The 25196-nt window shown below is 47.3% G+C and overlaps 1 protein-coding gene and 1 long non-coding RNA gene across 2 annotated transcripts in view; one reads left to right on the forward strand and one right to left on the reverse strand.

Annotated features, from left to right (window-relative positions):
- Nucleotides 1-25196, reverse strand: part of LOC129380553 (uncharacterized) — a 76644-nt gene that overhangs the window by 40644 nt on the left and 10804 nt on the right. The window lies entirely within an intron of this gene.
- Nucleotides 1-25196, forward strand: part of LOC126543302 (protein-L-histidine N-pros-methyltransferase) — a 209970-nt gene that overhangs the window by 38274 nt on the left and 146500 nt on the right. Inside the window, exon 2 of the mRNA XM_072286550.1 lies at nucleotides 2012-2205. Coding sequence (XP_072142651.1) covers nucleotides 2012-2205 — 194 coding nt within the window. The remainder of the gene's footprint in view (nucleotides 1-2011; nucleotides 2206-25196) is intronic.

Below are 25196 nucleotides of genomic sequence, written 5' to 3' on the forward strand. Positions count from 1 at the left end.
CGGTGGCGCGAGCTATTATGGGCTCTTCGATCTAACGGGGTGGCTTTCTTGCCGGCGCTAGGGAAGCCGGGCACCACCACAACCGTGCTCACTGACACCGTAAGGGGTTTGGCGACAATGAATTTCCCCAAGATCGCCTCACTGATACACGCTACATGTGTGCTGGGGACGCCGGGGATTGAGACGTTAGCTTCCGCACGCGCGCGCCCTCCCGGTCTGAGCCCTCTGTACGAGGGAGGAAACGAGGATATCGTGTTGATGGTTACCTTTGCAAGTTGTTGACGAACATCTCTAACTCATTGTTCTAGTCGCATTTGTGCAATATAATGCGCTGTTTAGCTTTATGTATATATGTAACAATGATATTTCGAGTCTCTGGCCGTGTTTAGGTCTTGTAAGGACTAATGCATGCTCCAGTCATAGTCGCATACGCTATAGTCTCTGTGCTTGGATCGTCCGCGTGCGTTGCTGCAACGCGTTTACCTGTCTTCTTTTTTTGTGTGCTCTTTTTCTTTTTTTGAACTTAACGCGTTAGTTTACATATCAAATTTCCTTTCGATCGCACATCCAAGTCATTAGTTTGCAGGCTTGACGAATTTTTTTTGAAAAGGAGATTGAAGAAAGAAGTCAACGTTGTGTAGTATATCATAACATGACTTAGTTTTAATTTTGTTGCGTCTTTATTGGCACTGAACCAATTATTTTAGGGTTTGACAATATATTTCATTCTTTTACAAATTTCACCCGAGCATGAACGCAGACGGGTTTGTCACGTCTGCACCCACATGTCATTCCACGTGCATATGGTACTTCCACAGCGCAAAGGGGCCCTTCTGCATCTTCTAGTGGATCCGTACGCAAATTTAAGAACAGAAAGAAAAGTGCGGTGCCTAATGGTCCAACCGTTCATTCACCCTGGCAGGCTACACCTATATATATATATATATATATATATATATATATATATATATATATATATATATATATATATATATATATATATATGAAAGCTGGTCCTCAGGACGCGACCTGGTCAGCACTGCCTAAAAAAAAGAACTTTCACCATGTACGTGTAGCCTGTCGCGGCCGCCGACTCTCTTACGAGTTTAGCTTTACATAGGAATTATTGCCTTAAATACGGCCTTGACACATGTGTAAGGATGAATCAGTACAAATATCAACTACCATACAAGAACCAGGGGCCGAATTCACAAAGTTTTTCGTTCGTAAGTGCTCTTTGCAACTGGCGGATTGGCATTGCTAATGATAAGTTGAGCTGAATTGATAATTGAATTGAACTGAATATACCTAACGTCGTTATTGTCTGGCATTTGCTTACGAAAATTGTATAGCCCAAGAGCCCAGTTGCTTCGCGTTGCGTGTTGCCAGTGCGTTGGTTCAATGTCGGGCCTGTGGTATTCAGCAGGAATGAAATGAGAAAATATCCACACCAAAGCATTGATTCAGGCTCAGGAACCTCGTTTATCTATAATTTCGCTGCCTGTTGGGATTTGTTTTACATTTAATGCGTTCCGCCCTAGTGCGTGTAATGCGTTCCGCCCGACGTACCTAATTTATGAATTAGGTAAGCCGCAAAGTAACACATTGAATTCATCTCCAGTTGTCGCGCTCTGTAGTTGTGGGTACGTGGGCTTCTTGTCTCTCTCGAGTACTTAGAGAAAGTAGTAAAACTGAAAGTTGTGTGCATCGTACGCTATAATTTTCATGTCTTACTTCTGTTCTTCTTCCTCAGTGCAAACTGGCATGAGCACAGATACTGGGCTCGCATTCACACAGAAAAAAAAAAAAGCTCTTACGCAAGAATTTTTCGTAAGAGCAAATACCAAGCGATTCCGATGCTGAACATATTATTACTGAAGGTGGCAGGCCGGTGGCAAAGTGCACTTACGGCCGAAAGTACTTAGTTGTTCGCCCCTTGATTAACTTTTGTATTATAATTTGTAACATATAAACATCTTAAACAGCGTCACCTTACTTTTTCACGTCGCAGTGGTACAGCATCGATGCAGAGCAGCTGGAGGACGAGTTCCTGCGCTCCCGCTTCGTACAGTGTGAGCTTGATGCTGAGACGCAGGCCTTTCTCGACCGGAGCACGGAAAAATCCAACTGGCTGGGCACCCAGATCCTCCACGCCGTGGCCCGGCTCTTCCTAGGGTGGTTCCTCACAAAGACTACACTTAATGGGTGAGTCGCTGAGATTGCTAAGTTTTCGTGTCTCTGTTCTGTGTGTGTAGAATTATGCCATAATTCCTCATTTTGTCTAGTGTGGAGCACGAAGTCGCTCGTTTTTTCTCGCCTAGTGGCATGGGTTGCCCTCGGGATTTCCCTGGGCCAGTAATACACAGATAACCGCTGTACGGAGTTGTCGGTGAACGTTAAATGTGCCCCAAATGTAGTCCTGCTGGATCATTCTTTAGGAGGCATTGGTCAAGATACTGCGCCAGAGCGGCCAGCTCCTGTTCTGTCACAGTGGTGTATTTTTTAGGCTAAGCGGCCCTTCTTAATATGGGTGCACCTGGACAAGTCTAGCTTATAGTTGTTCTCCGCATTATCATTTCTTGTCTTGCTTGAATCAGGCACCACTCCAAACCTTAGAATGTCTAATCGTTGGAAGGGAATTAGAAGTCAGGACATTAAGTACACGAGCCGCCTGCTCCATTTCTACTCCACGCCACCATCATCCGAAAAATAAACGGTTGTCGATTCAGTAGAGATACCAGCACTCATGGCGGCACTCTGTAGTGAAAGGTAGACGAAGCACACTTGAATGTCTTATGTAGTATCTGCTGGAATTTCACGGCTGCTATAATTCGTCACAAGAAATGTGAAAAAATACAAGTTGAAAAGGGTGAGAGGAAAACAGACGCAATACTTCGTTTGTTTTCTCTGCAATCTTAAAAAAGTGCTCTAGATGCTAGATTTAGAAACATGAGACGTAAAAATTTAAAGAGGCATATATCGCCCTCCTATGTATCGCAAATGACGTTCTCCTTTTCTGACATTGGAGATGACGCAAAAAACTCGAAGAAACATGAACCAGGAAGCGCTAAGGGTAGATTTGAAGATATGCGGAAAACTGAAACAATGTTGCGTACCCTTGCAAGAAAAATATATATGCGTGACGTTAAGAGACACGCGACAGCCTTGTGAAGAAGAAACGGGGGTTGGCTATATTCTGGTTGAGATTAAGAGACACAAATGAAGTTTGACTGGGCAGGAAATGCGTAGATCAAGTCTATTAGAGTGACAGAATGGGTGCCAAGGGAAGGGAAGAACTATAGGAGATGGCAGAGGTCGTGTGATGACATGAAAAAAGCTTAGGGTGGAGTCGGCTGACGCAGAGCAATGGTAACTGGGGATCGCTGGGCGAGGCTTTCGTCCTGCAGTTATCCTAAGCAGGCCGCCACCGCCTCCATGTAGTCCAAACAGTAAGCGGTATCAGGTACGCGGATACGAAGTGGCTCTTTCGCACATGCACTTGTACGACGCCTACAACACACTAACTCGATTTTGAAGGTAAGTTAAGATCGTGACCGGCTGCATATCGCACGAGAACGTTTGAGAAATGCTTTTTTATGTGGCATTACTCGAGCGGGTGTGAATATTGCTTTTCTTCTACAAATCTATAAGGGGGTATACTTCTCATTTTACGTGACTGTCCGCGACTGACCGCGCGTAGTACATGATAAGGCAGCTGGCCATTGCTGAGAACTTAGGTCTGCTTCCACTTTACCCTCTTGGCTAATCTGACTGCAAGAGCACTGGATGTAATGTACTGGCACATGCTTTCCTAAAAAGGTTTCGCTCGATCTGCCTGCTTGCTTGGGCTGCCGTTTTTTGCCGGAGCAGTGTTTCTCCTGCACACGGTGTTGAGCGTTATTCACTGGGAAAAAGAATGCGGACAAACGGTCGCTACGTATTCACCGTGTTGCCGTTGAGCGCAGACTGCGCAGAGACTGTGTGACCACAGGTTGCAAGCCCCCTAGGGATTTCATTGTCAAGTTCAAGGCTCGGGAAAAAAAAAAAAAGCTTTCCTTCTATCTACCCCGCCTTTGCTCCGATTTTTGTGTCTGGGCGCTCCTATAGGGCGCCGTTGTGTAGCCAACAAAAACTGCCGTCTTTGAAAACGTCTGTCTTACCTGTTTGCGTGCTTGCGCGCCTGCTTTCTATTTTTTTTTTTCACTTCGTTCTACTTTTTCGCCCTGCCGAGTTTTCCCGCTGCTGGCTTTCTCAGCGGTGGTGGCGGCTTCTTTTGCATGTCTCGCGCCGGCTGAAAAGCGAGGGTAGGAAACGTTCGAAAGAGCGGTGGCATTGACAACAGGCAGCGCCGTTGAAGCAATAATCGACAAGTGAACGGAGCTGAAATGCAAAGCGCACGCTTCAGAAAGGAAAGCTTGCTGGAGCCGGCGGCCTGTTCCGAGCCATTGTGGACGATGCGGACCAGCGCTGGACTGGCAAGGGGGGGGGGGGGGGGGGTATGCTTCATCGCGGCTCCGCCTCGCTGTCGGACAGTCTCAGGTGGCGCACAGTCAGCCGTTCTTCGCGCATCTTGTTTTACTTTTCGCGTCATTTTGGTCAATATATCTGTGTTTGTTTTTCGTTCCCTTGGCTGCTGATGCCAGCGGCCGTTCTCGTGTTCGACTTGGTTAACCGCTGCCGTATGTCGGGGTCTCCACGTTTGCCTTCTGCACGTTAAACAGGCGGCGTTTAGCTTTTCCTACTACTTTAAACCTTTTTTTTTTTTGCTACTACTGCCTGCTGTCACGTATTACCGTAACACCGTACAATTGAGGGCAATCATAGACCGATATTATAGGCATAGACAACCAACGCCTCTATAGTAACCGCGAATTAAATGCAGGCGCTGTATTTACATATAGAAAAATGGTCACGCGAATATCTGGTCAGACGAGCAAGGAACTCAAAGTTACTTGAGTAACTGAGTAAATAGCTACTGGGCACGCATATAGACTCACAATACGCATTCGGCAGTGCTGCTTTCTGCAGCCGCACTTTTCTTTTTTTCTTTTCGAAGTGTCTGCGTAGCTCGAGCTAATGTAGTTTAGCCGCACTTTAGCCAATCTCTTGCCTGTTTTTCTCATCGGCGATTCGGCTGACTATTTGTGGCTACGTTTGGAAATTTCGGGATGACAGTTTTAAATTTGGGAGCTGACGACCGTGTCTGTGTTAATTACTAACTGTGAGGTACGTAGTGTGACTGATTAGTCGTTCGCTCCTGTGCCTCTTAGTCAGACACATCCACTCCGATTTTTTTCAGGCAGCGGCTATACATGCATCTTTGCCAGCGCAACGCCATAGCAGCGTCAACAACAAATAGACGCCATGATGTAGAAGTCGTAAGACGTTGTCCAGAAGTTGCTCCTCCTTACAATTTGTTAAGTCTTCTTCCTGGTTGTTTCCAGCGAATCTTCGCAAAACCTACCTCTATGCACGCTGTGAAGGAACCGTCGTAGTTTCACCATGCCGCCAGTGCTGTGAACGTGAAGAATTACGTGGTGATTGTTCTGAGATACGAATTGGGAACTGACATAATTGTCATTGTTTCGTGATCATTCTTTTTAGGCATCCATGGTGTTAGCGTTCCTCCGACACTTTCGCTGAATGTACGATGCGTGTCATTCTGGCTGACGGCTTGCCGTACGCAGCATGTCTACATGATTGGTATGCTCCATAGAGGCCGTTCGTAGTCCAGCCTCACAGACCATTGTCCTCCTGCCAAGTTTAAGCGTTATAACTTCGCATTCGCGTAGTTTTGTCGATAGCAAGCAATGCAATGTTTTCACATATTTATCTGGTTACGAGGTTTTTTAACCAAGAATAATACACACTCCTCATTTTAGCAGTGTGGTTAGACTATAAAATTAACTGCGGCTGTCTTCTCTGTCTTGTCCTATGGTTGGTCATCGCTTCCAGTGAAAAAAAAAAAAAGAAGAAGAAGAAGAAGAAAATGATCACAGAAGAGATGAGCAGTGGGGAGTAGCAGAGAAAGCACAAGGAGATGTTAAGTGAACGTGGCCACAATGTTCACGCGAGGGAAACCGCTCGTATTGCTACAGTGGGAACCTCAGTGGCGACATGCAACACTCTGCTTTTCTCTTTACCTTTTTCCTCCTCCGTGCGGTTCTCCTCCCCCTCTTTCATCATTGATGCGCTATATGTATGCTCTCTCACAATCCCACATAGAGGAGAGACAGAAGGCGCCAACAAGCACAAAAAGAGATGACAAGAATAACAGTGCCCCCGAAAGCGTGGTTCCCACCGCCGCAGAAAGACCCAAATGGCCAGGCTTGTTTCTGACCCCTCCGATTTCCTCCTTTTCGTTCGTCGTTCTTTCTTTTTCGTCCTGTCTCTCTCGCTCCCTCTCTCCCCCTTACCCCCTCGACACTTTCTGCGCTGTCTGGGATCTCCACTGGCTGACCATGATTCATGGAGGCCGAGCTTGGATGTATACACGAGGCGCAGTCGTTTGTCTCGCTTCAACAGGCCCGTCCTTGTGGCCCCGTGTAAAGACGCCTGACCGCGGCGTAACGTGCTCTTGTGTCGCGGGCCGCGGCTGCTTCGCCCCGCACCTCTTCTCGCCGCATCGCAGGCGTGGCTGCCGCTCACGACACCGATCGCCTCTTTTCGCGCCGGCCTCGTTTCGCGCAACACGCTTTTCGCCGCTGTCGCCGCCGAAAACACGCGCCCTGGGTCACATTTAGGCAGCAATGGGACATTTTTATCTCTTTGAAAGCCATAACTGAATGATTATTCACCCGGCAATGTTTTTGAATGTCTGCGCGCAGCCGAAAAGCAAAAGCACTTGTATTTACATATGCACATACTGAGATAGCACTTATTCCGCCCCCCTTCATCAACGTTACTTCAGCATGCAGCGTGCTTCCATTGCAAGCTGCTCCTTACGTTGACGACGCTTCGCGGTTTCTTACTCGGGGCGTTATTGTGTCGCTATGAAAAACGTTTTAGTTAAAGAAAGCACCTGCAGTGAGTTGTTGACTGCAGCCGTTCATTCCTGTTTGACAAATATTGTGATAAAGACAAGGCATTTCAACTTGACGCGAGAGTGACCGCGGCACAATGTGATGCACTTCTTGTGGGTCGTGCTGCAATGCTCTATGTATACTTCGTGGCTTCATCCGGTGGCAGCACAGCTGCTTGCTGTGCCACTGTATTGCCCACCCTACTTTGGCGAAAGAAAGTCTATCACTGCTACGAATCGCAGCTACGTGTCGCAGCTACTACTGTAATCGCTGCAAAGTATACATAGGATGGATCCTGCAGTAAGGGATAATCGCGTGCTGACATATATCTTTGACTGGACGATTAATTTGATCCTGCACATCGACCTCTTAGCCTTCTGTTTACCTCATTGGGTATAATGACGACCCCGACCAAGCGATGGCCCCAACTTCTGTGCTCTGTTCCCGGTCGAGGGCAATTCTTCTTTTTAAACTACGAATTCTGCTTTCCCAGGAGCTCTTGCAGGTAGTATGCTGCACCTCTCTCCGCCTGCCGGATTCCTGCGTGCAGTACTTGTTTGGTAAACGCTTATCGCCAGTTCGCTCACAATGTTGAGTCATATTTGCAATGTGTGCGACTGCTTATGTGAATGCAGTTGCCACGACCTATTATGTATATGCATCTTGATCGAATGCATGAAAGGCCTGCAATGTAATCGCGTGCGCGTGGATTTTACATCTAAAGTATGTCAAATATTTGTATTGACAAATCTGAAAAATGTCCTTCGTGTAACCAGAGGCAAGACGAAGGCGTGATAATTAAGGCGACAACAATTCGGAAGGATGACGAATGTATAAATAAAATTACGCCGGTGTCGTGACTGGGGGTAGCGCTCAGGCCAGGAGCCCTTCAATCACAGGAAATGAGGACGTCCGAACAGAAGGAGAAAAACAAAAAGAGGGTTATTTGCTTCTTTCAGGAAGTAGCAGATTCTAGCGAGAGCTCTTTCTAGAATGTCCTACGTGTTGCAAGATATAAATAATCCTCTTCTTCTCTCGCTCCTTCTGTTCCGACATTCTCATCCCTATGCCTGCAGGGCTCCTGGCCTGACCGCGACCCTGAGTCACCACACCAGCCAGCCAGAGGCGGTGCGTATAGGGGCAACTTCTGTCAGATGGACTAAAGATATTCAGGTCGTCCAATGCGGTAAACATTTTAACGAAAGGCGGTCACCTGAAATCATTTCGTGCCATAGTGCGTTAAAGCTGGATTTGTTTAAAAGTGCCTAATAGATTAATCAGGTGTACCTGTGTTTGGGTATGTCGGTAGCGATTGCTACGCTGAGGTTTAGACCTTGTTGGCTGAGCCAGGATATCTGAGATCTCTTCGGCATCCGATGGCTTTCCAGAACGAAATACCCCTTTTCTGTGTTTCTTCGCACACGAACGCCGTCCTGAGGTATGTCAAACGCCTCTGGAGTGCCCGTGTGGCATGGCTTATCAACTTGGATATGTGGATATAAGCAGGTTCAAGAAGTTTTCAGCTTATTCTTGGCACTCGTGAGGGTTGTGAATATTTTTACATTGGAATAGCGGCATTTAATTTGTTCAGCGCAAAAGGATAGCAAGTAAGTAATGCTGGCACTCTTTACAGCGATCAGTTGCGGCTTCCGGAGGAACTAACGAATGATACGTAACGTAAAATGGTAGCCCTGACGGTGTTGTCGGGACATGGGGCACCCATGCATTTGAAGCGCGTTTATGCACGTGGAGCAACAAATGTATTTTTGTCTCATTCCAATGTGCGCGGGAGATTTCAAAGAAACATGCGGCAGGTCACGTTTCCTTAAGAGCAACAGGGTGCCGCATACTATCGGGACTTTCAAAGCCGGCCGAGTGGCGCATATCTTTCACATCTTTCACATCATATCTTTCACATCGAAATAACCGTGATTAAGGCAAGTGAGAACGTTGGTACGGCGTGTAGAGCATGACCACGTACACGAATACTGAATTCTGAGAAAAGCTTTGTTTCAGTATATCATGTTAAAATTCTTCAAAGCCGCTAAGTGCCTCTGACACTGACGCATAAAGGAGATTGCTACTATGAAGTACCTATAAAGAATAGATGCTGAACTCGACGATGCTAGCAATATACTTATTCTAGGGATAATTTTTTTTCTTTCACACCATTCCCGAGAACGAACTTGCTTGCTACGCTGTGCATATTGTCCATCTGTTGGACTTGGTGCTCACAATACTGGACTTCTAGTTATTTATGATGCATGAAAGACGTATTCTTCTCTTTTTATTATGACTATTCTTTACGTCTGCGAAGTAAAGTGGCATTTGTGCTTGGCCGTGACAAGTATTCCAAGCCGTCAGATTTTTTTGTGCATTTTACATATTAATTATGATATTTTTTTTCTCTCTCTCTCTTGACGGTGAGATGGAGCAGGCATGTCTCTTCGCGACCTAGCGGCGAGCGCTGAGTGATCTTTCTTTTCTCTCTCTGTCGAGTTCTCTTCCTCCCCGCACCATTGTTCGTGCTTGGCGTTGCATTAACGTCTGAACGGAAAAGCCAGGCCATGCGGACGGCACTATAAATAAACGCGCGCATGCGATGCTTGGCGTGTAAAAGTCATCAAATAAGAAACACACAGAAATAGAGAGAAAAAAAAAAGTAGGCGTCTTCCTTTTGACGCTGTCCGGCTCTTTTCTTTGCAATGGCCGGTGGTCTCCCTCCTTTATTTTTTTTTCCTCCCTGTGTCCGGCTCCCTCCTCCCACGGGTTATGCGCTTCTTTTTTCAAGATTTTCTTTTTTTCGTATTCCCGGCCAGTGCCGCTGCTCAGACTAGAGAACAATATCGATTTTTTTCTCCGTGAGCGGAGGGAGACCCCCCCCCCTCCCGTCCGGTGGCAACTTGGTGGCAGACAGCGGCAGTCGAGAGAGAAGGATGACTGTGCGGAGCGCGCGCGCGCTGCCGTCGTCGTCGTCGCAGCCGCCGTTTGGCGTGCTTTAAAGCGCCGCCATCTTGACTTTGTCCGGCGCCGATGAACTACGTTCGGCGTCCTCGCCGCTGGGCTTCCGGATGCGAATTCCCGCCGCCGTGTCCCCTTCGCGTACGCTGAAGCGTCCCATCGCGCGATAAGGCCGCGCAGTCAAGTTTTGGCGCGCCGAACGCGTTGCGATACTGTAGTATGTTTGCCCATTGGCAAAACGACCTCACCGTTGGCCTGTTTCCCCGTTTTACCGGTACAGTGTGTGATTTTCCAGATAAATCCTGCTGGTGAGCGAGCGGTGTGCGTGACCGTGTCACCGGTCGAGGAAACGTCTGCCTTGTCGACAGCAGATGAAACGCGTAGGGGGTAGCGTTTAAGATACCAGGGTTGCTGACCGGGATGCGATGGCTGGACTTGCTTCGGGAATTCGACTGCCGTTCAATACTGGCGAATCACCGCATCGAACAGATGCTTCGATGCCTAGATATGGTTCTCCGTTAAGTGTGAAAAACGTGTGCCAGTCAAACGGCTCGATTGTTTTAGTAGCAGTTGCTTTGTTTCTGCGTTATTATTAAATTGCTACAGTCATAAAGACTAGTGCACTTCATTTTAAACCGCGTTCTTAACTTGCGTTCACGCTTTCATCATCTCGGCGTGCGGATTGTGGGTCAGTTCATGCGTGTTTGTGTGTGCGCGCGTGGGTTTTAGCCTTATGTATGTCTAATCGGAAAGAAGATTGCGGGTGTTGCACAATGCAGGAAAACGGCTAGTAAAAACCTGCGTTGAACGCGTTAATAAAATTACTTACACATTTGTCACAATACCATCTTCTCATAGAGAAATTATTCGTCCATTTGACCCACTTTGGTTCCGCAGTAAGAAATTGACGCTGTTATAACTGGGCGTTCGCTCCTTCCCGCTGAAAGCGGCAAATGCGAAGACCTCAAATTGGTCCACACGACAGTGAAGATGAGCACTCAAGTTCAACGGGAGTGAAGAAAACATCGCAGTAGAAAAGGTGGCCAGTATAATTTGAGCACCGTGGAAGCACAGGAAGGAGGTTTCAGGCGTTGCATGCAAGGGACTAAAAGGAGCCGGCCAAGTCATATTTTGCTGTATATACCACACAATAAGCAACGCTGAGTACAGCACCAAGTACATTTCGAGGAGGAAGTCTAGCGTTAAGAGCATGCACACGAATGTGGTAATTGACAATGAAATGAAAAGTTTGGAACCGCAACATGTGCGGAACGATCCAGTTTCTAACTCAGGGCGTTATTGTGTCGCCATGAAAAACGTGGCATCTCGCGGAAATTGCAGCGGATGGAAAAAGAGACGATGATGATGAGGCGAGGGCTATGTTTGCAAGATAGCAGTGAAAATTATGGACTTTGGCTGCAAGAGAAAACAACTGACTTAAGAAGAGGTAGCAAAGTAATATAGATAAGGATGCTAACACCAAGCAGCTCAGGAAGGGAAAGGGCGGTAGTCGTTGGTGTCTGGTTGGCAAAATTCGCCAAAACAACAACCGCGCACGCAGAAACCCAACACATGTGGCAAAAGGATATCCGCACCATTTTCGCAGTACGCTGCGTCCAGATCCCTTAAATATAATAAGCATGACACTGGGTTTTTTGCGGAACTACTCAGGGCTTATATTCCCCCAAAAAACTTATTACTCCGGAACTTTTCGCAAGAACAGGTGCCAGCAAGTTGTGATGTTATACATATTACTAGCGAAGGCACTCGGCCACTGGCAAATAGCTCTTATCAAATGTGATTATAGCTCTGGCAAATGTGAAATATCAAGGTTGCGTGGAGTCCGTTTGCAAAAAAAAGAAAGCTGATTTACGTTATTTAATTGATGCATGTAATGCCGTTCGCAACTGGATGGATATAAACACGGATGTAAAGGATGGATGAAATAATAAAAAAAAAAATGTTGTAAATGAGATACAACTGAAATCTCATTGCGTCTGGCGCACCATGACACTGACAGTAATGAAGGAAAGGTTATCCTGCGCGTATAGTATAGAGTGTCGTGCTCGCTGAAATACTACAGCTCCGCACATCACTTTAATGGAATTCCAACATGGTGAGATATTAACCAACTAATGAATTGCTCTGCCTAAATTGAGGCAAAAAATTCGTAGGCTTCATGAGGTGAGGCGCGCTTGTTGAACGACTCGTAACTATTGCGCATAAATTATCTCCTCGCTCGGCAACTGTTGCCTCCGCGCAACAACCGCGGCTGCCGCGCAGCGGAGTCATTCCGAAGATTCTTCAATTGCACCAATCTTTCTCTATGCAAACTGCGATAGTTATTGTTATCGCTTATAGTATTCGATAGAAACGAATGTACGGCAACTTCGACTGGTTACTTCTCGAATCGAATAGCAAAGGTTATTCGATTTGTTTTCGAAATTTCGAATATTCACACATCTCATGTTTGTACCGAGTGCACCATGCTGATGTCACTCTTTAAGTTTGACTGGTTCTTGGAGGGTATAGATGTTGTGTCGAGGCAGCATTTTTTTTTTCTTACGCCTAAAAGCGAACAGGAATCTTAGGCATTTTGTCTAATGCGTCTATTGCCATTAGGATCTGAGTGTTCCAGTCTCATACTGTGAGACCGAATGGTCGTTTTCAAAGCTTTCCTTCATTCAGAATGGCCTGCACCTCGCCCTTGCACTGTAAAATAATTTACACCCCAAAAAGTGAAAAAGGGTGTAAATGTGTCTATAACTCACACCCTTAGGGTGTCCGTTATATAGATAACACCCTAAGGGTTGTGAGTTATAAACACATTAACACCCTTTTTCACTTTTTAGGGTGTAAATTATTTTACAGTGTGGTGGGAGAAAGCTGGAACCCCTAACCATTATGTCCATTGAACCGGACTTCTTGAGGAATATTTCAAAAGCCGCAAGGTGCATTTTTAGCCGTGAACTTTTGTTTCCCCATATTGCCATCACTTTATTTATGTATTCTTTTTCGTATGGGAGTAATATAAAGTTTCACGAGCCTACTGCTTATTGTCATCTTTGATTGGGGACCTCTGTCAAAAACTGTTTAACGTTTGCCTTGTGTCCTGTTATCAGGTCGTAAAGTGGTAGTCAAAATTGCACACGCTATAAACCTCTAATCCCCTTTGTGGGTTAAAGATGTGGTCTTACGTGTGCTTTCTGGTATTCGCGTATGGATTATGTGCCACGTATGTAGAGCAATTTAAGTGTCCATGTACAACTGAAATGTTTATTGGTTTACAACACGCGGCCCTCTCTCTCCTGAGTACGATGGGTCAGTTCGGGGATATGTGACTAACTTCACTGTTAAATTATAGCGACGTGCGCGTTAGAGAAAAGACGTTCGATAACCTAACAGAGACAAAGAAACGCGTTTTCGCAAACCATTAGTGTCGCAAAAGTTATACTATATAGATGCAAGGTGGCCTCGTGTGTACCTCCATAGGGATGTAACTTTTTATCTGGTAATAAACTTGAAAAGGGCAGGCGAAACCTGTAACAGTTGAAATATTCTGCACTTTAACCAATCACCGTGATCGTCGTCACCATCATCATTATTGTCGTCACTGACAACTCATCATTACTGGGGCCCAGCGGCAAATTTAGCCCCGGGCCCCAAAATTTCTTAATCTAGCCGTGATTTTTGTATAGCACTGACCCATAAGTTACTTCGCTTCACTTTCCTCTTAGGCAGTCGACTCGGGCCAGGAGGCCTTAGCGCGCTTTTTTATCTTAAAAATGAATTGTGCGGTCCATACTCGTGGTGTTGTCCCTACGTTCCGCCATTAAACAAATAACTTCGAACTAGTTCCGCACCGGGTACCCTATTAGAAAGACATGGATATTTGATGGCCCTTTACCTGATTTTGTGTGCTGGTTTATAGCAGGTATCGTCAGCTTTCGCAGCTCTATATTCAAAGAGCCATGCGCTAGCCTTATACGTGCTGACAGTGCGAAGCCGGAAACCTGTCTAGAAATCTGCCTTGGACAGGTACTGTGTGCTGCGGCTCCCATGTGCAGTCGAGTGCAACAGTCTAGAGACCCCCGCGTCAGCATAATAATAATAATAATAATAATAATAATAATAATAATAATAATAATAATAATAATAATAATAATAATAATAATAATAATAATAACAATAATAATAATAATTTCTTCTATCTATAGCACAATCGTGCAACGTGAAATTGTATAAATGCATGACGCTGGTCAATGAGGCGCACGTAGGCAGCATACCACTTGATTTCAGCCTATAGGCTGCTAAGAAAAACTAAATATTTTAGCGGCATCTCTGGCCCTTTGCACTCGACTGTACTTGCTTCACGGGGATACCCTGCATCAACCATAGCGTGTACGCAAACGTTTCATGGCAAGCGCGCCGGCGGGCGCGAACCCGCCGTAAAGTCGTGTTCAAGCAGTGTGTACTCGCGTGAAGCGCGTTGTGCGCAATCGTGTCGTCAAACTGCGAATCCTCTGTTCGCCACACTGCGGGCTGATGTCTAGCGTTAGACAAGTTACGGCATTTGCGACTATGGTTAGACGCCCCGTATCACGCAAGTATCGATGTACTGTGTACTATATAGGAATATACCTGTACGGCGAGAGGCGGTCAGCGCTCGAGCCACAGTCGCACAAAAGGGGAAATCCGCCCGCTGCGTTATCTCGTTTTCACTTACCGAATTGCTCCACACGGCCAGCGACTCCACGCTACAATGGTTGTTAGAAGCGGCTGCAAGAATAAAAAGTAAATAAATGAAAGCTGCCCAAAGGGGATGAAAGCGCTTTTTCCCCTCCTTTTTTAACACTCGCTTCATGTTCCGCCGACAGCCGTAATGGCGGCGCGAAACGCAATTAAGAAAGAAGGGCCTGACGAGATGATGTCGCTCAGAGTTCCAAAAAAAGTAAAAAATCGAGCGAAAGATCAGGAGGCGCAGACCGGGCCGCCGTGCACGAAACAAGTAATGTCACCACTCGCTGCTGCACTGCATGGAGCAGCGCACGCCTCGGGATGCGGCGGCTGAGAAAGCACAAAAACAGAAGCAGCCCTGCTCTGATTGGAGGAGAGCAGCCCCGTCGCTCCGCCAATTACAGAAGATCCCAATTATTCGAGCGCCAACGGTTTCACAATTCTCCTCCTGTCAAACGCAGGAGACGTATTTTTCTTTTTCTTCCTTCCTTCCACGGTTCCTTCCGCCCTATCTTCCCGCATGTATAGCGCTCGGATTTTTTTGCTGGACGTGTCATTTTCTTTTCCAGCCCCGCTGTTACCATGGCTGCTTTTCGGTTTCACCCCATGTTCTCTCTTTTCTGGGCTTTGCATCCCGCTCTTTTACAGCGGCCGCCGTGCGCAGCGCGTGTCCTGGTGGGCCAAGTTCTCTTGTTTTCGTCGCTTCCCGTTTTTCTTAGAGAATAGTGTTTTATCTGTCACATTGAAACGACAGTGACAAATGGCATTGTGCCTGTCCGTTTCTCTCTCCCGGCCCAAGGAAGGTGTTTTTTAATGGTCCCTTTACTTTCTCTTCAAACTCCAAATTATCTCCCTGTCGCCTCGTCCACGCTCCAGCTATCGTGCTCCTCTCCAATCTCTGCCCGTGCCTCTCGCTTTTCTTTTTTTTTTTTCTTCGGTGCTGATTTCTGTTTCCATATACTTTATAGGGCGACATTTTTTTCTCTCTCTCCCTCGTTGCTATTCTTGTTTCTCTGCTGAAAATGTTAATGCGCCGGCAGAAGCTCCCGAGAACTTCGTCCGGGAGCCTATACATGACCAGGGAAGTTGGTTTGTTGTTTCATAGGATCTTAGGTGTCGAAGTCGCATTGGCTTTCATTTTAGGTTGCCTTCATATACTGACATTTATGCTTCTCTCTCGAGCTGTAGCAAATGTGCAGTCACTTTCGCATTGTGCGTCTGCAATTTTGCATTCTGAAAGTGGTGAATGTTCAGTGTAATGAATGACTAAAAAAATGCTACAAAATTTCTAAGAAATGCCTACTAATGCGTAAGCGTTCTTTAGCTCGGGTGTTACTTCGCTTTTGCTTACATGCTTTCCCTATTATTGCGATAGCAATTATACGGACACTCCAGGCGCATTTCTGCCGTTGGCGTCGGCATTTTCGTCGCTGTCGCCGTGAGGTTCCGTATAAAGTCCAAGGGCGATAAAATCGTCACCGCGCGCCGTGTGCTGTATGTGCGAGTGAAAGCGTGCAAGGGTGAGCCGGCGATCGCACCTCAATCTCGCGCAAATAATGGACGAAAGCGGGAAGGAAGCGCGCCGCCTTCCGTCGGGCGCATGGATTCGGGAGGAGGGGAGAGAGGGGGGGGGGGGTAGCGTTCTACTCCGGGCGGCCGCACGCGCCCGGCCGAGCCGCTCTTATCTTGAAAGCCATCTGCGACGGGTACAGAATATGCGCGGCGCTTTGTTTTCGCGACTTAGTTCGCGTTGATGCGAGCGGCTGCACAAAGGTCAATTCGCTCGCTGCTACTGCCGCGTTTCCTCACTGCAACGTTTTGACAGCGAGTTTCCGCGGTCATCGAGTGAGACGTCTTCAGGTTTTCTTGTGCGCGTGTGACACCATGCTGGTTAATTTAGTTAGTATGCCTATGTTTACAAGTTTATACGGCAGATAAAACTACTATTCTTACTTCATATAGCTAGCTGTCAACTAATTTGCTATCACAATCGATGCTTCGCCTTTCGAGCGAAAGTGTGACTTTTTTAACCATGTCTACCCATCGCTTTTTCCGGTGACAAAGAAATGAAATACATGTACTGAACGGTGTGAAGATAAGTTGCCAGGAAGCTGTATGGCCCCTTTAAAGCGATCGTTTCAACTGAACCGGAACGCCTGACCAGTTTTGCCACAGCTGTTGTTTTCCTGTTGCTTTTATTTTCGCTTTTATCCTTTCTTCTCTCGACGGGGACGCGGTGTCGGCGACGTCATCAGTCTTCTTTTTTTAATGCTACCAATCATTTATTATTATTATTATTATTATTATTATTATTATTATTATTATTATTATTATTATTATTATTATTATTATTACACTATTATCACATGTACCAATTAATTATTTTCATACTCAGCAGTCCCACAGCAGGCTTCTCTGCACACGTACCCGTAATGCGGAAAAGTAAGCTTTCAAGGCGGCCTGACAAGAAAGTTTTTCTCTCTGATCATATTTTTTTTTTTTCAATTGTTCCTTATCGCGTATAAAACGACTAATCATCTTCATTTACTCTACTATAACGATTAAATTTAATAACTTTGAAAATTACGTATTTTTGTGCAGATACAAGGCATTAAGCTTTTTGCGTGACATGTTTTGCTGGGGTACTCGCCAAAGAATTTTACGCATTAATAAGGATTTGGTTTTAGATGTATTTCCGCAGGGGCTAACTTCTGTGCGTGTGCAAAAAAGCACGCAGATTCAGAGAGCGTACGAGGTGTCGGGCGCACGTAAAGACATGCGTTTGGCGCATAATTATTTGTTTTGCATATGAGCGTTAATATGCGGTTTGCTATTGATGCGAAGGCGTCAATTGGCCCATTGAGCGAAAAAGCCGACGTCTGTCCTCTGTAGCAACGAAACGGCAGGTAAATTACCATTTGCTGCGATGCCACGTCACGCGCACGCCTCGACGGAGTAGAGTAGGTGAAAGGGCACACCTGCTTCGGTGCTAGCGCTCCAGGTGTTGCGTGAGGGGAGGAGGTATCGCCGCGACGCCACGTCACCCTCGCTCACGCTCTCGGAAGCGTGTGTTATCCGTGCGTTCCTTCTCTGCGCAAGCTCTCACCTGCGTTCGAACTGCGCCTCCACAAGGCCAAGTCAAAACGCGCCAATCGTCTGAGCGCGCTCGCTTGCCCACGAGGAGTTTATGACTCGAAGGACCGCTGAGCGGGCGTTCAGTTGGACACTAATGCTTTCGCATTAACAACCCATAAGAAGTGCTTAAGTGTCCTCGGATATTTTTCTATCGTTTTGTTGTGTTTGTATATTTGCGGGAAACGGTAGTTAGCACAAGCCACCGTTTCGCACATGCAGACACAGACAGAGAAAATGAGGACAGAATAGCTCTCGTCTTGTTTGTCTTTTCTCCGTGTGCATTGTGATGTTTTCGCTAGCCACTATTTCACGAAGATGAACCGACTAACTAAGCCAACACCGTGTGCTGTTGATCTATGTTTTTACTATTTGCGTACAATAAATAGGTCGTGACTTTTTTAAAGGTAATGCCGTTTGACATGTCTAACTTAGTTATATAAACCCAGAAGAAACCATGGCCCAAAAAGTAAACCAGCAAGTTTGTTCTCGTGGTTCTTTCGTTTATTTCTCTCTCTCTCTCTCTCTCTCTTCATGTTAGCAAGAATGCATCGTCGTCAGTTATGTTATTTCTTGATATTACTTTTTAGGATTACATTAGCACCTGTTTTGTACTCGTCTTACGTTCGCCTGCTTCAAATACGTTCGACTAATTTGATCGATTTTGAGGACGGCTGAAGGCGTGATGTCTGGGTAACCTGCGCCTGGTCGCAAACAGATGCCATGCTTTTCTGTCGGCATATTTACCCCCTCCGACTTATTGGCTGAGCGCGTGTCCGGTTTATGCGCAGAGGAGGCATATGTTCTCTGAGCTCAGGTTACCGCGGCCCTGGTTCCTTCGAGGGCCTCCCCCGAGTTCTAAGTGGGGCCCTCAGAGAGAAGAGCTGCGATCGGTTCGATCACAGGGAACGGCGTGCGCCCTGAGAAGCGCAAGTCATCGACCGACTGGGTCGTCAAACCTGAGCGAGGTCAGGGTCGAGGTCGCATGCCGCACTATACGGCTTCCTTTTTCAACTGGCCTGCACTCCTCTCTCTTTCACTCACCGCCTTTTTTGCCTGCCTTCTTCCTTCGCTGTTTTGATGCGGCACGGGCCGATTCGTCTTGGCGTCGGTGACGCAACAGCAACAGCTTCCTGCGCACTTCCGTTCCCAAGTGGACGCCGCGCTTGGCGCGTGTGCGCGCGCGTGTGTGCGTTGTGGCTTTTGCGGGCTTGTGAGTTGCTTCTCCCGTGTTTCCTCGGGCTGGCTCGCTCTCTCTTTCTTTCTGTGTGTGTAGAGCTCGCGTGCCTCCAGCCAGCGCTGTTCTCGGCCACGCAAGGCACTGTTCCTGCGTGGCGGCACGCCCTCTCTTTCTCCTCGCGGTGAAGGCTAGAAGAAAAGCCGCGGCTGTGCGCTCTCCGAGTGCCGTCTGTTTGTCGAAGACGATGCCGGCTCTATACCGCTTGCCGTCGGGTGCACTCCCGCTAGCTGCTGGCCGCTCGTTGTTGACCACGCCGAAAGGCGACGTGCGTCACTTGGATGGGAAACTGTAGAAAAGAAACGAACGTCTCGAGCGTAGTCTAGAAGAGCACACTCGGGTATCACCGCATGTTGGCGGCAGGTAAACGGTGTGCTTGCTTTTGACGATCGCTGTTCTTGGTTGGCCCATTATTGTTTGCAAACGCTCACCTTTTCTCACTTCGCTATTTTGTTCTTCGCTGCAATGTTGTCCCTGTTATTTTACTTTGACAGCTTAATCTGTCTATGGTTTTTAGAAGTAGCGCGGGCTTAATGAGGGGAACCAAAGTGCGCCGAGTGCCTTCGATCCGCTTGTTTCTCTTCTTTACTCTATGATCGAGCAACGTTGTGTTCTTTTCCGTTATAAACAAGAAAAAGAAGGGGACGGCGCGATTCGTTTTTCACTCTTCAGAAAGGACATTGCGCGTGATGGCGAAATTTTTGGGACGGCCCCTGGCTTTCGGCGAGTTGCGCATACGTGAGCAGAAGGGACGCTTTTGAGGGAGCGCGGCCTTCCTCGCGTCTGACTCCCATTGGTACGGTTCGTTGTTTCAAACGGCCCCATTTTGCGTTACACCGTAGTAAACAAAGCTGCTCTTTGAGATGCCATTCCCGCAGTGGACCACGCATGCTGAGTGCGAATGCTTTCCGTGCCGTCCGGGCTGGGCGGCGCGAACGTGGGCAGGCACGCGCGCAGTTTAATCGTTCGTACCGAAAGGCCATAATAAGGCCGGCGACATCGCTGCGTGCGCATTTTCGTGGCGACGCGCCTTCCGTGGGCGCCATTTTGCGACGGCCCCTGCGTGCTTCGTTCCGCCAGGAGCGAGCAGAGAGAAAAAGGCAATTCCAGGGGCGCAATCGCCATTCGCGTGCATCGTGCAAGAAATTTTGCCCTCCCCCCTTTTTTTTTACTCCCCATTTTTCACGAAGCGTGCTGCGCAAGCTGTGCGGTGCGCGTTGCTCGGCACCACAGTGCTGCAGGGCCGACATGAAAACAAACTCCTCGCGAGTAAATACGCAGCCGTCGGGCCCTCTCGGCAACAACATGCAATAAAGTGTGTTTTCGCAGCTGGAATATCGACCCGACGTGTTATTTCGCGTTCAATTTGTGCGGGGCGGGGAGATTTGTAGCTTTACTTTCGTAAACCGCCGTGGCTGCTCGTTTCCAGCTCGCCAAGACAAGAAGAGGGAAAAAGGAAAATAGCGCGAGAGTGCGTCAGAATCCTGCAAGGGAAAAGCACTAAGGAAGGGCACCCGTCGCTGTGGGGTTGGGGATCTTGGCTGCTGTAGAATTTTGCTGGTCCCCGAGATTTGCGGGATCGAGAAGACATTCTGCATGAGCTTTCCGCCAGGCAGCGCCGGCCCGAGCTTCAGTCGCTATTTACATTTTGCGAATTTCTAGCCGGCCAATCGCGCGTCGCCGCTTTAATCAACACGAGTCGCTATTGGCCCGTACCTTTCTTTTATGTTAATGCGCCGAGTGAGAGATCGGCCTTCGTTGCGTTTCGCTCTGACTTGCTTAGCGCGCGCGGTGCTGCGCTGCTGGCATGGCGTGTGTGTGCGTCATACGCGGCGGGGCGCCTCTTAATGCGCCCTTTACGAACCGCGCTTTTCGTGTCTTGCTGGCCCTCTTTCTTCCGCTTGCGTCGCCTGGGCACCAGATTGTGTATTTAGTACGTCGACGCCTTGTTTTGCCGAGAGCGTCGCGAGTGTGCAATTTTTCGCCGTGCACACCTCGAATCTCTCCCTTGATGTCTTTTTACGCGTTAAGGTGCCGTCGATTGGCGTTATATCTCTGCCTTTCAAATGTCACTATCGTGTGTACTGGCTTTCGAGTAAGCCTGATGTCGGGTTTTTGCTGGTTTGGCTTTGTGAAAGCAAAAACAAAATATGAAACATGGCTCCTCTTAACCGTGTCGGATCAAAAAAAAATAATAATAACAACATGGCTCAAATGAATTACTGCATATGCATTGGCATCGGTGATTTTTATAATAGGCGAAGGTATTTATCAAAGTTAAATCGATCTGTTTTAACTTCACTACGCAGCACGGAAGCTGTGAGATGCGTAGTAGTGGAAGGCTGCTGGTTTAGCTGGGCCATGTATGAGGCTTCTTGAACGTGTACCACTGGAATCACTCCAGTAGAGTAACGAATGTCTGGCTCGTGCTCCGTTTCTGGCTCACACGTTTTTAACAAGGCATGCGGGTTCTGATTTCCTTTAGGGCCCCTAGGCGTGGCGCGTTCACGTCATCGACACCAGAGGAGGACCCTTACTCGCAAAACTTATCCTGCGTAAAAGTGCGGTCGCGGTTTAGTCCGTCTCGTTATAGCGCCGATCGCTGTCAGGGATGGCCGGCGTGCCGAACGGTACGGCCAAATGAGGAAATGCTCTTCTGTAAGGAAAATACGGGCCCAGAATTCTTATTGTTCATTTACTTATATAGAGACCGGGACCCACCGTGGTGGCTTAGCGCCTTTGGCACTGTGCTGTTGAGCACAAGGTCACGCGTTCAATTCCCGGCCGCGGCGGCCGAATTTATATGGGCGAAATGCGAAATTCTCGTGTACCGTGCATTGTGTGCACGTACCAGGGAACAAAAAATTTTCCGGTGTCCCCTCATAAAGATATCAGGGTTTTGACACGTAAAACTGCAGATTCTTTTTTTTTTTTCCTTTTTTAGATACCAGGCTAGTGTAATATTCCAGACGTAGATAACTGGAGGAACGATGAAGTAATTATCTTCGCTGGTTGCCGCAAAGGTGTCCGTGCGGTGTGCCTCGGACAGTGGAGAGCTATCGCACACGTCTACACGCAGTTTCGTGATGAAAAGAGCTCGTGAGCGCTTCCGTGCGACTTCCTTGTGCGCATTTTCCTCCACATCCCTCTCTTCTTCGGCAGCGTACATTATTTCACCACCAGGATAAACCAAGTAGAGCAAAAATCAGTTCACCTATATGCTCTCAAATGGCGAAACTGGCCAGCGTCGCAGCAGAGCGCTGTCCGGTTTCGCCGTAGTGCTTTTCTGCGCCTTCCCCAAACTACGCTGCCGGCCGAATCGCATTCGAGCTCTCCCGACACGAGGTGCTTTGCCTCAAAGACACAGAGCGTGCCGCGAAGCAGAGCCCGCGGTGTCAGAGCGGCGAGCGCCGTCGTCCGGGCGTTGACGAGGCTTCTTGGAATAGGCCTTTATCGGCCGGCCCCGCGTCGCCACTCCGAAGCTTAGCCTCGGGCGACTCCGCTGCCAAAAAATAAGCAGAAAGGGGGGGTTGAGGATGCTGGCGACGGCGGTTAGCGACGGCGCTTGTGATTCGCAGCCGCGGGCCCTATTGGCGCCGCCATGGCAAGCGGCTTTATTTGGGCTTTCTCGAACAAAATGCCGCCGCCGTGATGAGCGTGTCCGTGTATGTATGTGTGTTCGGTGTATGTGCTGCGTAGAAGGCTGCTGAGATTGCGCCTTAATACTTGTACATTGTGCGGCCCCCGTCTGTCGTGAGGGCGCTGCTTCGCTCGTCAGCCGTGTGTTCTTTTAGCCTGCCGTCGGGCCTTTGGACGTCGCTGCTCGATTAACGTCAGGCCATTGAGCTAGACTTATCGGTTACGCTTTCGGCGCCCGCCTCTTTCATCTCAGACCGTTTGCTGTATAAAAACGTGCGCATTTGTCGAGGCGTGACTCGCGCTGCAGAGACGCGCTGATAGTGCTCTGGAATTAAAGTCACTGTATATGCTCGATCTCAGCCTTTAATGTGAAATTTCTGTTATATATGTAAGGCAAGTTTACTACCTGAGCGTACAAAATATAGCGTGGCTTAGATGTGTGACCGACGTTGACCTTTTTTGTCTGATTACAACCGTGCAGCTTTATGACTGACATGGCTGGCGCCTACTGTTCGGGAGCCGAATTCGCATATTGAAGTGTTTATCAGCTGGTGCAGTCGTAGAACAATCATGCTAGCCAGCGATACTATGACCAAGGCAGTAGACAGTCATAGACCATGCTCGTGAGCGATGCGTCACGTGAATGCCTTTGTATGCCACTTCTCTTTGTGCTTGCATTTGGTTTTCATGCTATATATATATATATATATATATATATATATATATATATATATATATATATATATATATATATATGTATATATATATATATATATATATATATATGGCACTGTGAGGCAAGTTGTTTTTTCATCCACTTTCATTTCCGGTAATTTATCGTTTCTTTATTTCATTTATTAAGCACCAGTAATTTCCTCTATGTTGTCCTTGGTATCAGTGTTTGTTGGCTTCTTATCATATGACTAATCAAAATCGGGCCCCTCGGTTAACCCCCTTTCTTCTCGTTTGTATATATATATATATATATATATATATATATATATATATATATATATATATATATATATATATATATATATATATATATATATATATGTGTGTGTGTGTGTGTGTGTGTGTGTGTGTGTGCGTGTGTGTGTGTGTGTAAGAGAGAGAGTGCAGTGCTCACCGGTTCAAAGGCGGTATGCTGAGAGCACATGGCTGCCGGCGCTTCTTGAGGCGCATTGCGACAGCGGTCGGTCCTGCCGCGGTCACCCAGCGCTCTCCTGTGGCGCAAGAAGCACCGGCCGCCATGTGGTTTGATTACCGAGTTTCAATCGCTATGCGTTTTACAATTTCAGAACTAGCAAAGTTGAATTGATTTACTTTTCAAGTCGGCTCGTATTTTTTTATACGTTGGCTCATGAGAGAAGCCCGCGAATACGCGCAAAGCGCCTCGAGAGGCCAGTCGCGCGGCAATTTTTCGTGTATTTGCGGGCTTCTTTCATGCTTGGAAAAACACTTTTATGTAGTACGTATTGAGCAACAAAAAGCTCTGTCAGAAGTTTTTCGTGTTACTCTGCAATTTTATCATTGACATTTTTCTTCTAGTTATAATATTGGCGAAGTTAATTAAATAATCAGACTAGTTATGTAATTAGGCGGAATGCAAGAAATAATCTGAGTACGTCCAAGCGACGGCAAACAACATTACCTTGGTTCTGTTCAGCTACGTGGCATTTGCATATATGGCTCAATTTACTTGAAACATCCTATACAATGTGAAACGATTAGTCTACTATACTGCAGTTGCTGAGCCGATGCCGTTAGTGTTTACGTAGATGTAGCAGTGTGTCCTATGGGGATTCCTCGTCACGTATCTTTGTAGTAGGAGGTTCGTTGTCCTCTACTTTCTTAAACCGTTACTATTTCCAGCATGCCTTGGTAAGGGTGATATGCGTATTAAATTTCTCAGTTTGGGTAGTATAGTTGTTACGGCTATCGATGGATGCGGGGGTAATTTATGCCCTATATATGCTGCTCCGCGGGTGTCTCGCTTGTTTTGTCCGTTGTAATCAGCATTTCCTGGTCCCTGCTGTGAGAGTCACGCACAGCTTTTCAATGGCGTTATTTGAGCCACATTCGCAAGGAGCATCGTGCTTGAAAACGTCGGTATACTCTCATGTCTATTTTGTAGCTTTGCGCATTAGGCCATTGTTTATTGATATCTCATTTTCCCACATCGGTGAAAGGTAACTGATACCGGAGTCTTGGCGCTAAAGCGCTCGTGTACCGGGCATTGGGAGCTCCTTAAAGAACTGCAGGTGGCCAAAATTAATCCGGAGTATACGGCGTGCCCCGTGATCATATCGTGGATTTGGCTCGTCAACCCCCAGACCTCTAATTTTCTTTGGCGCATTCCACAGCCTGAGCATGTCGATAGGTATCCTTAATGCCCTTAGCTCCATGGGACATTCTTCGAAGCTTGGGCAGCAGCGGCGGACATTGTCTGAGTTGGGGCTGCATCC

This window comes from Dermacentor andersoni, chromosome 1, assembly GCF_023375885.2.
Source record: "Dermacentor andersoni chromosome 1, qqDerAnde1_hic_scaffold, whole genome shotgun sequence".
Classification (NCBI taxonomy): Eukaryota; Metazoa; Arthropoda; class Arachnida; order Ixodida; family Ixodidae; genus Dermacentor; species Dermacentor andersoni.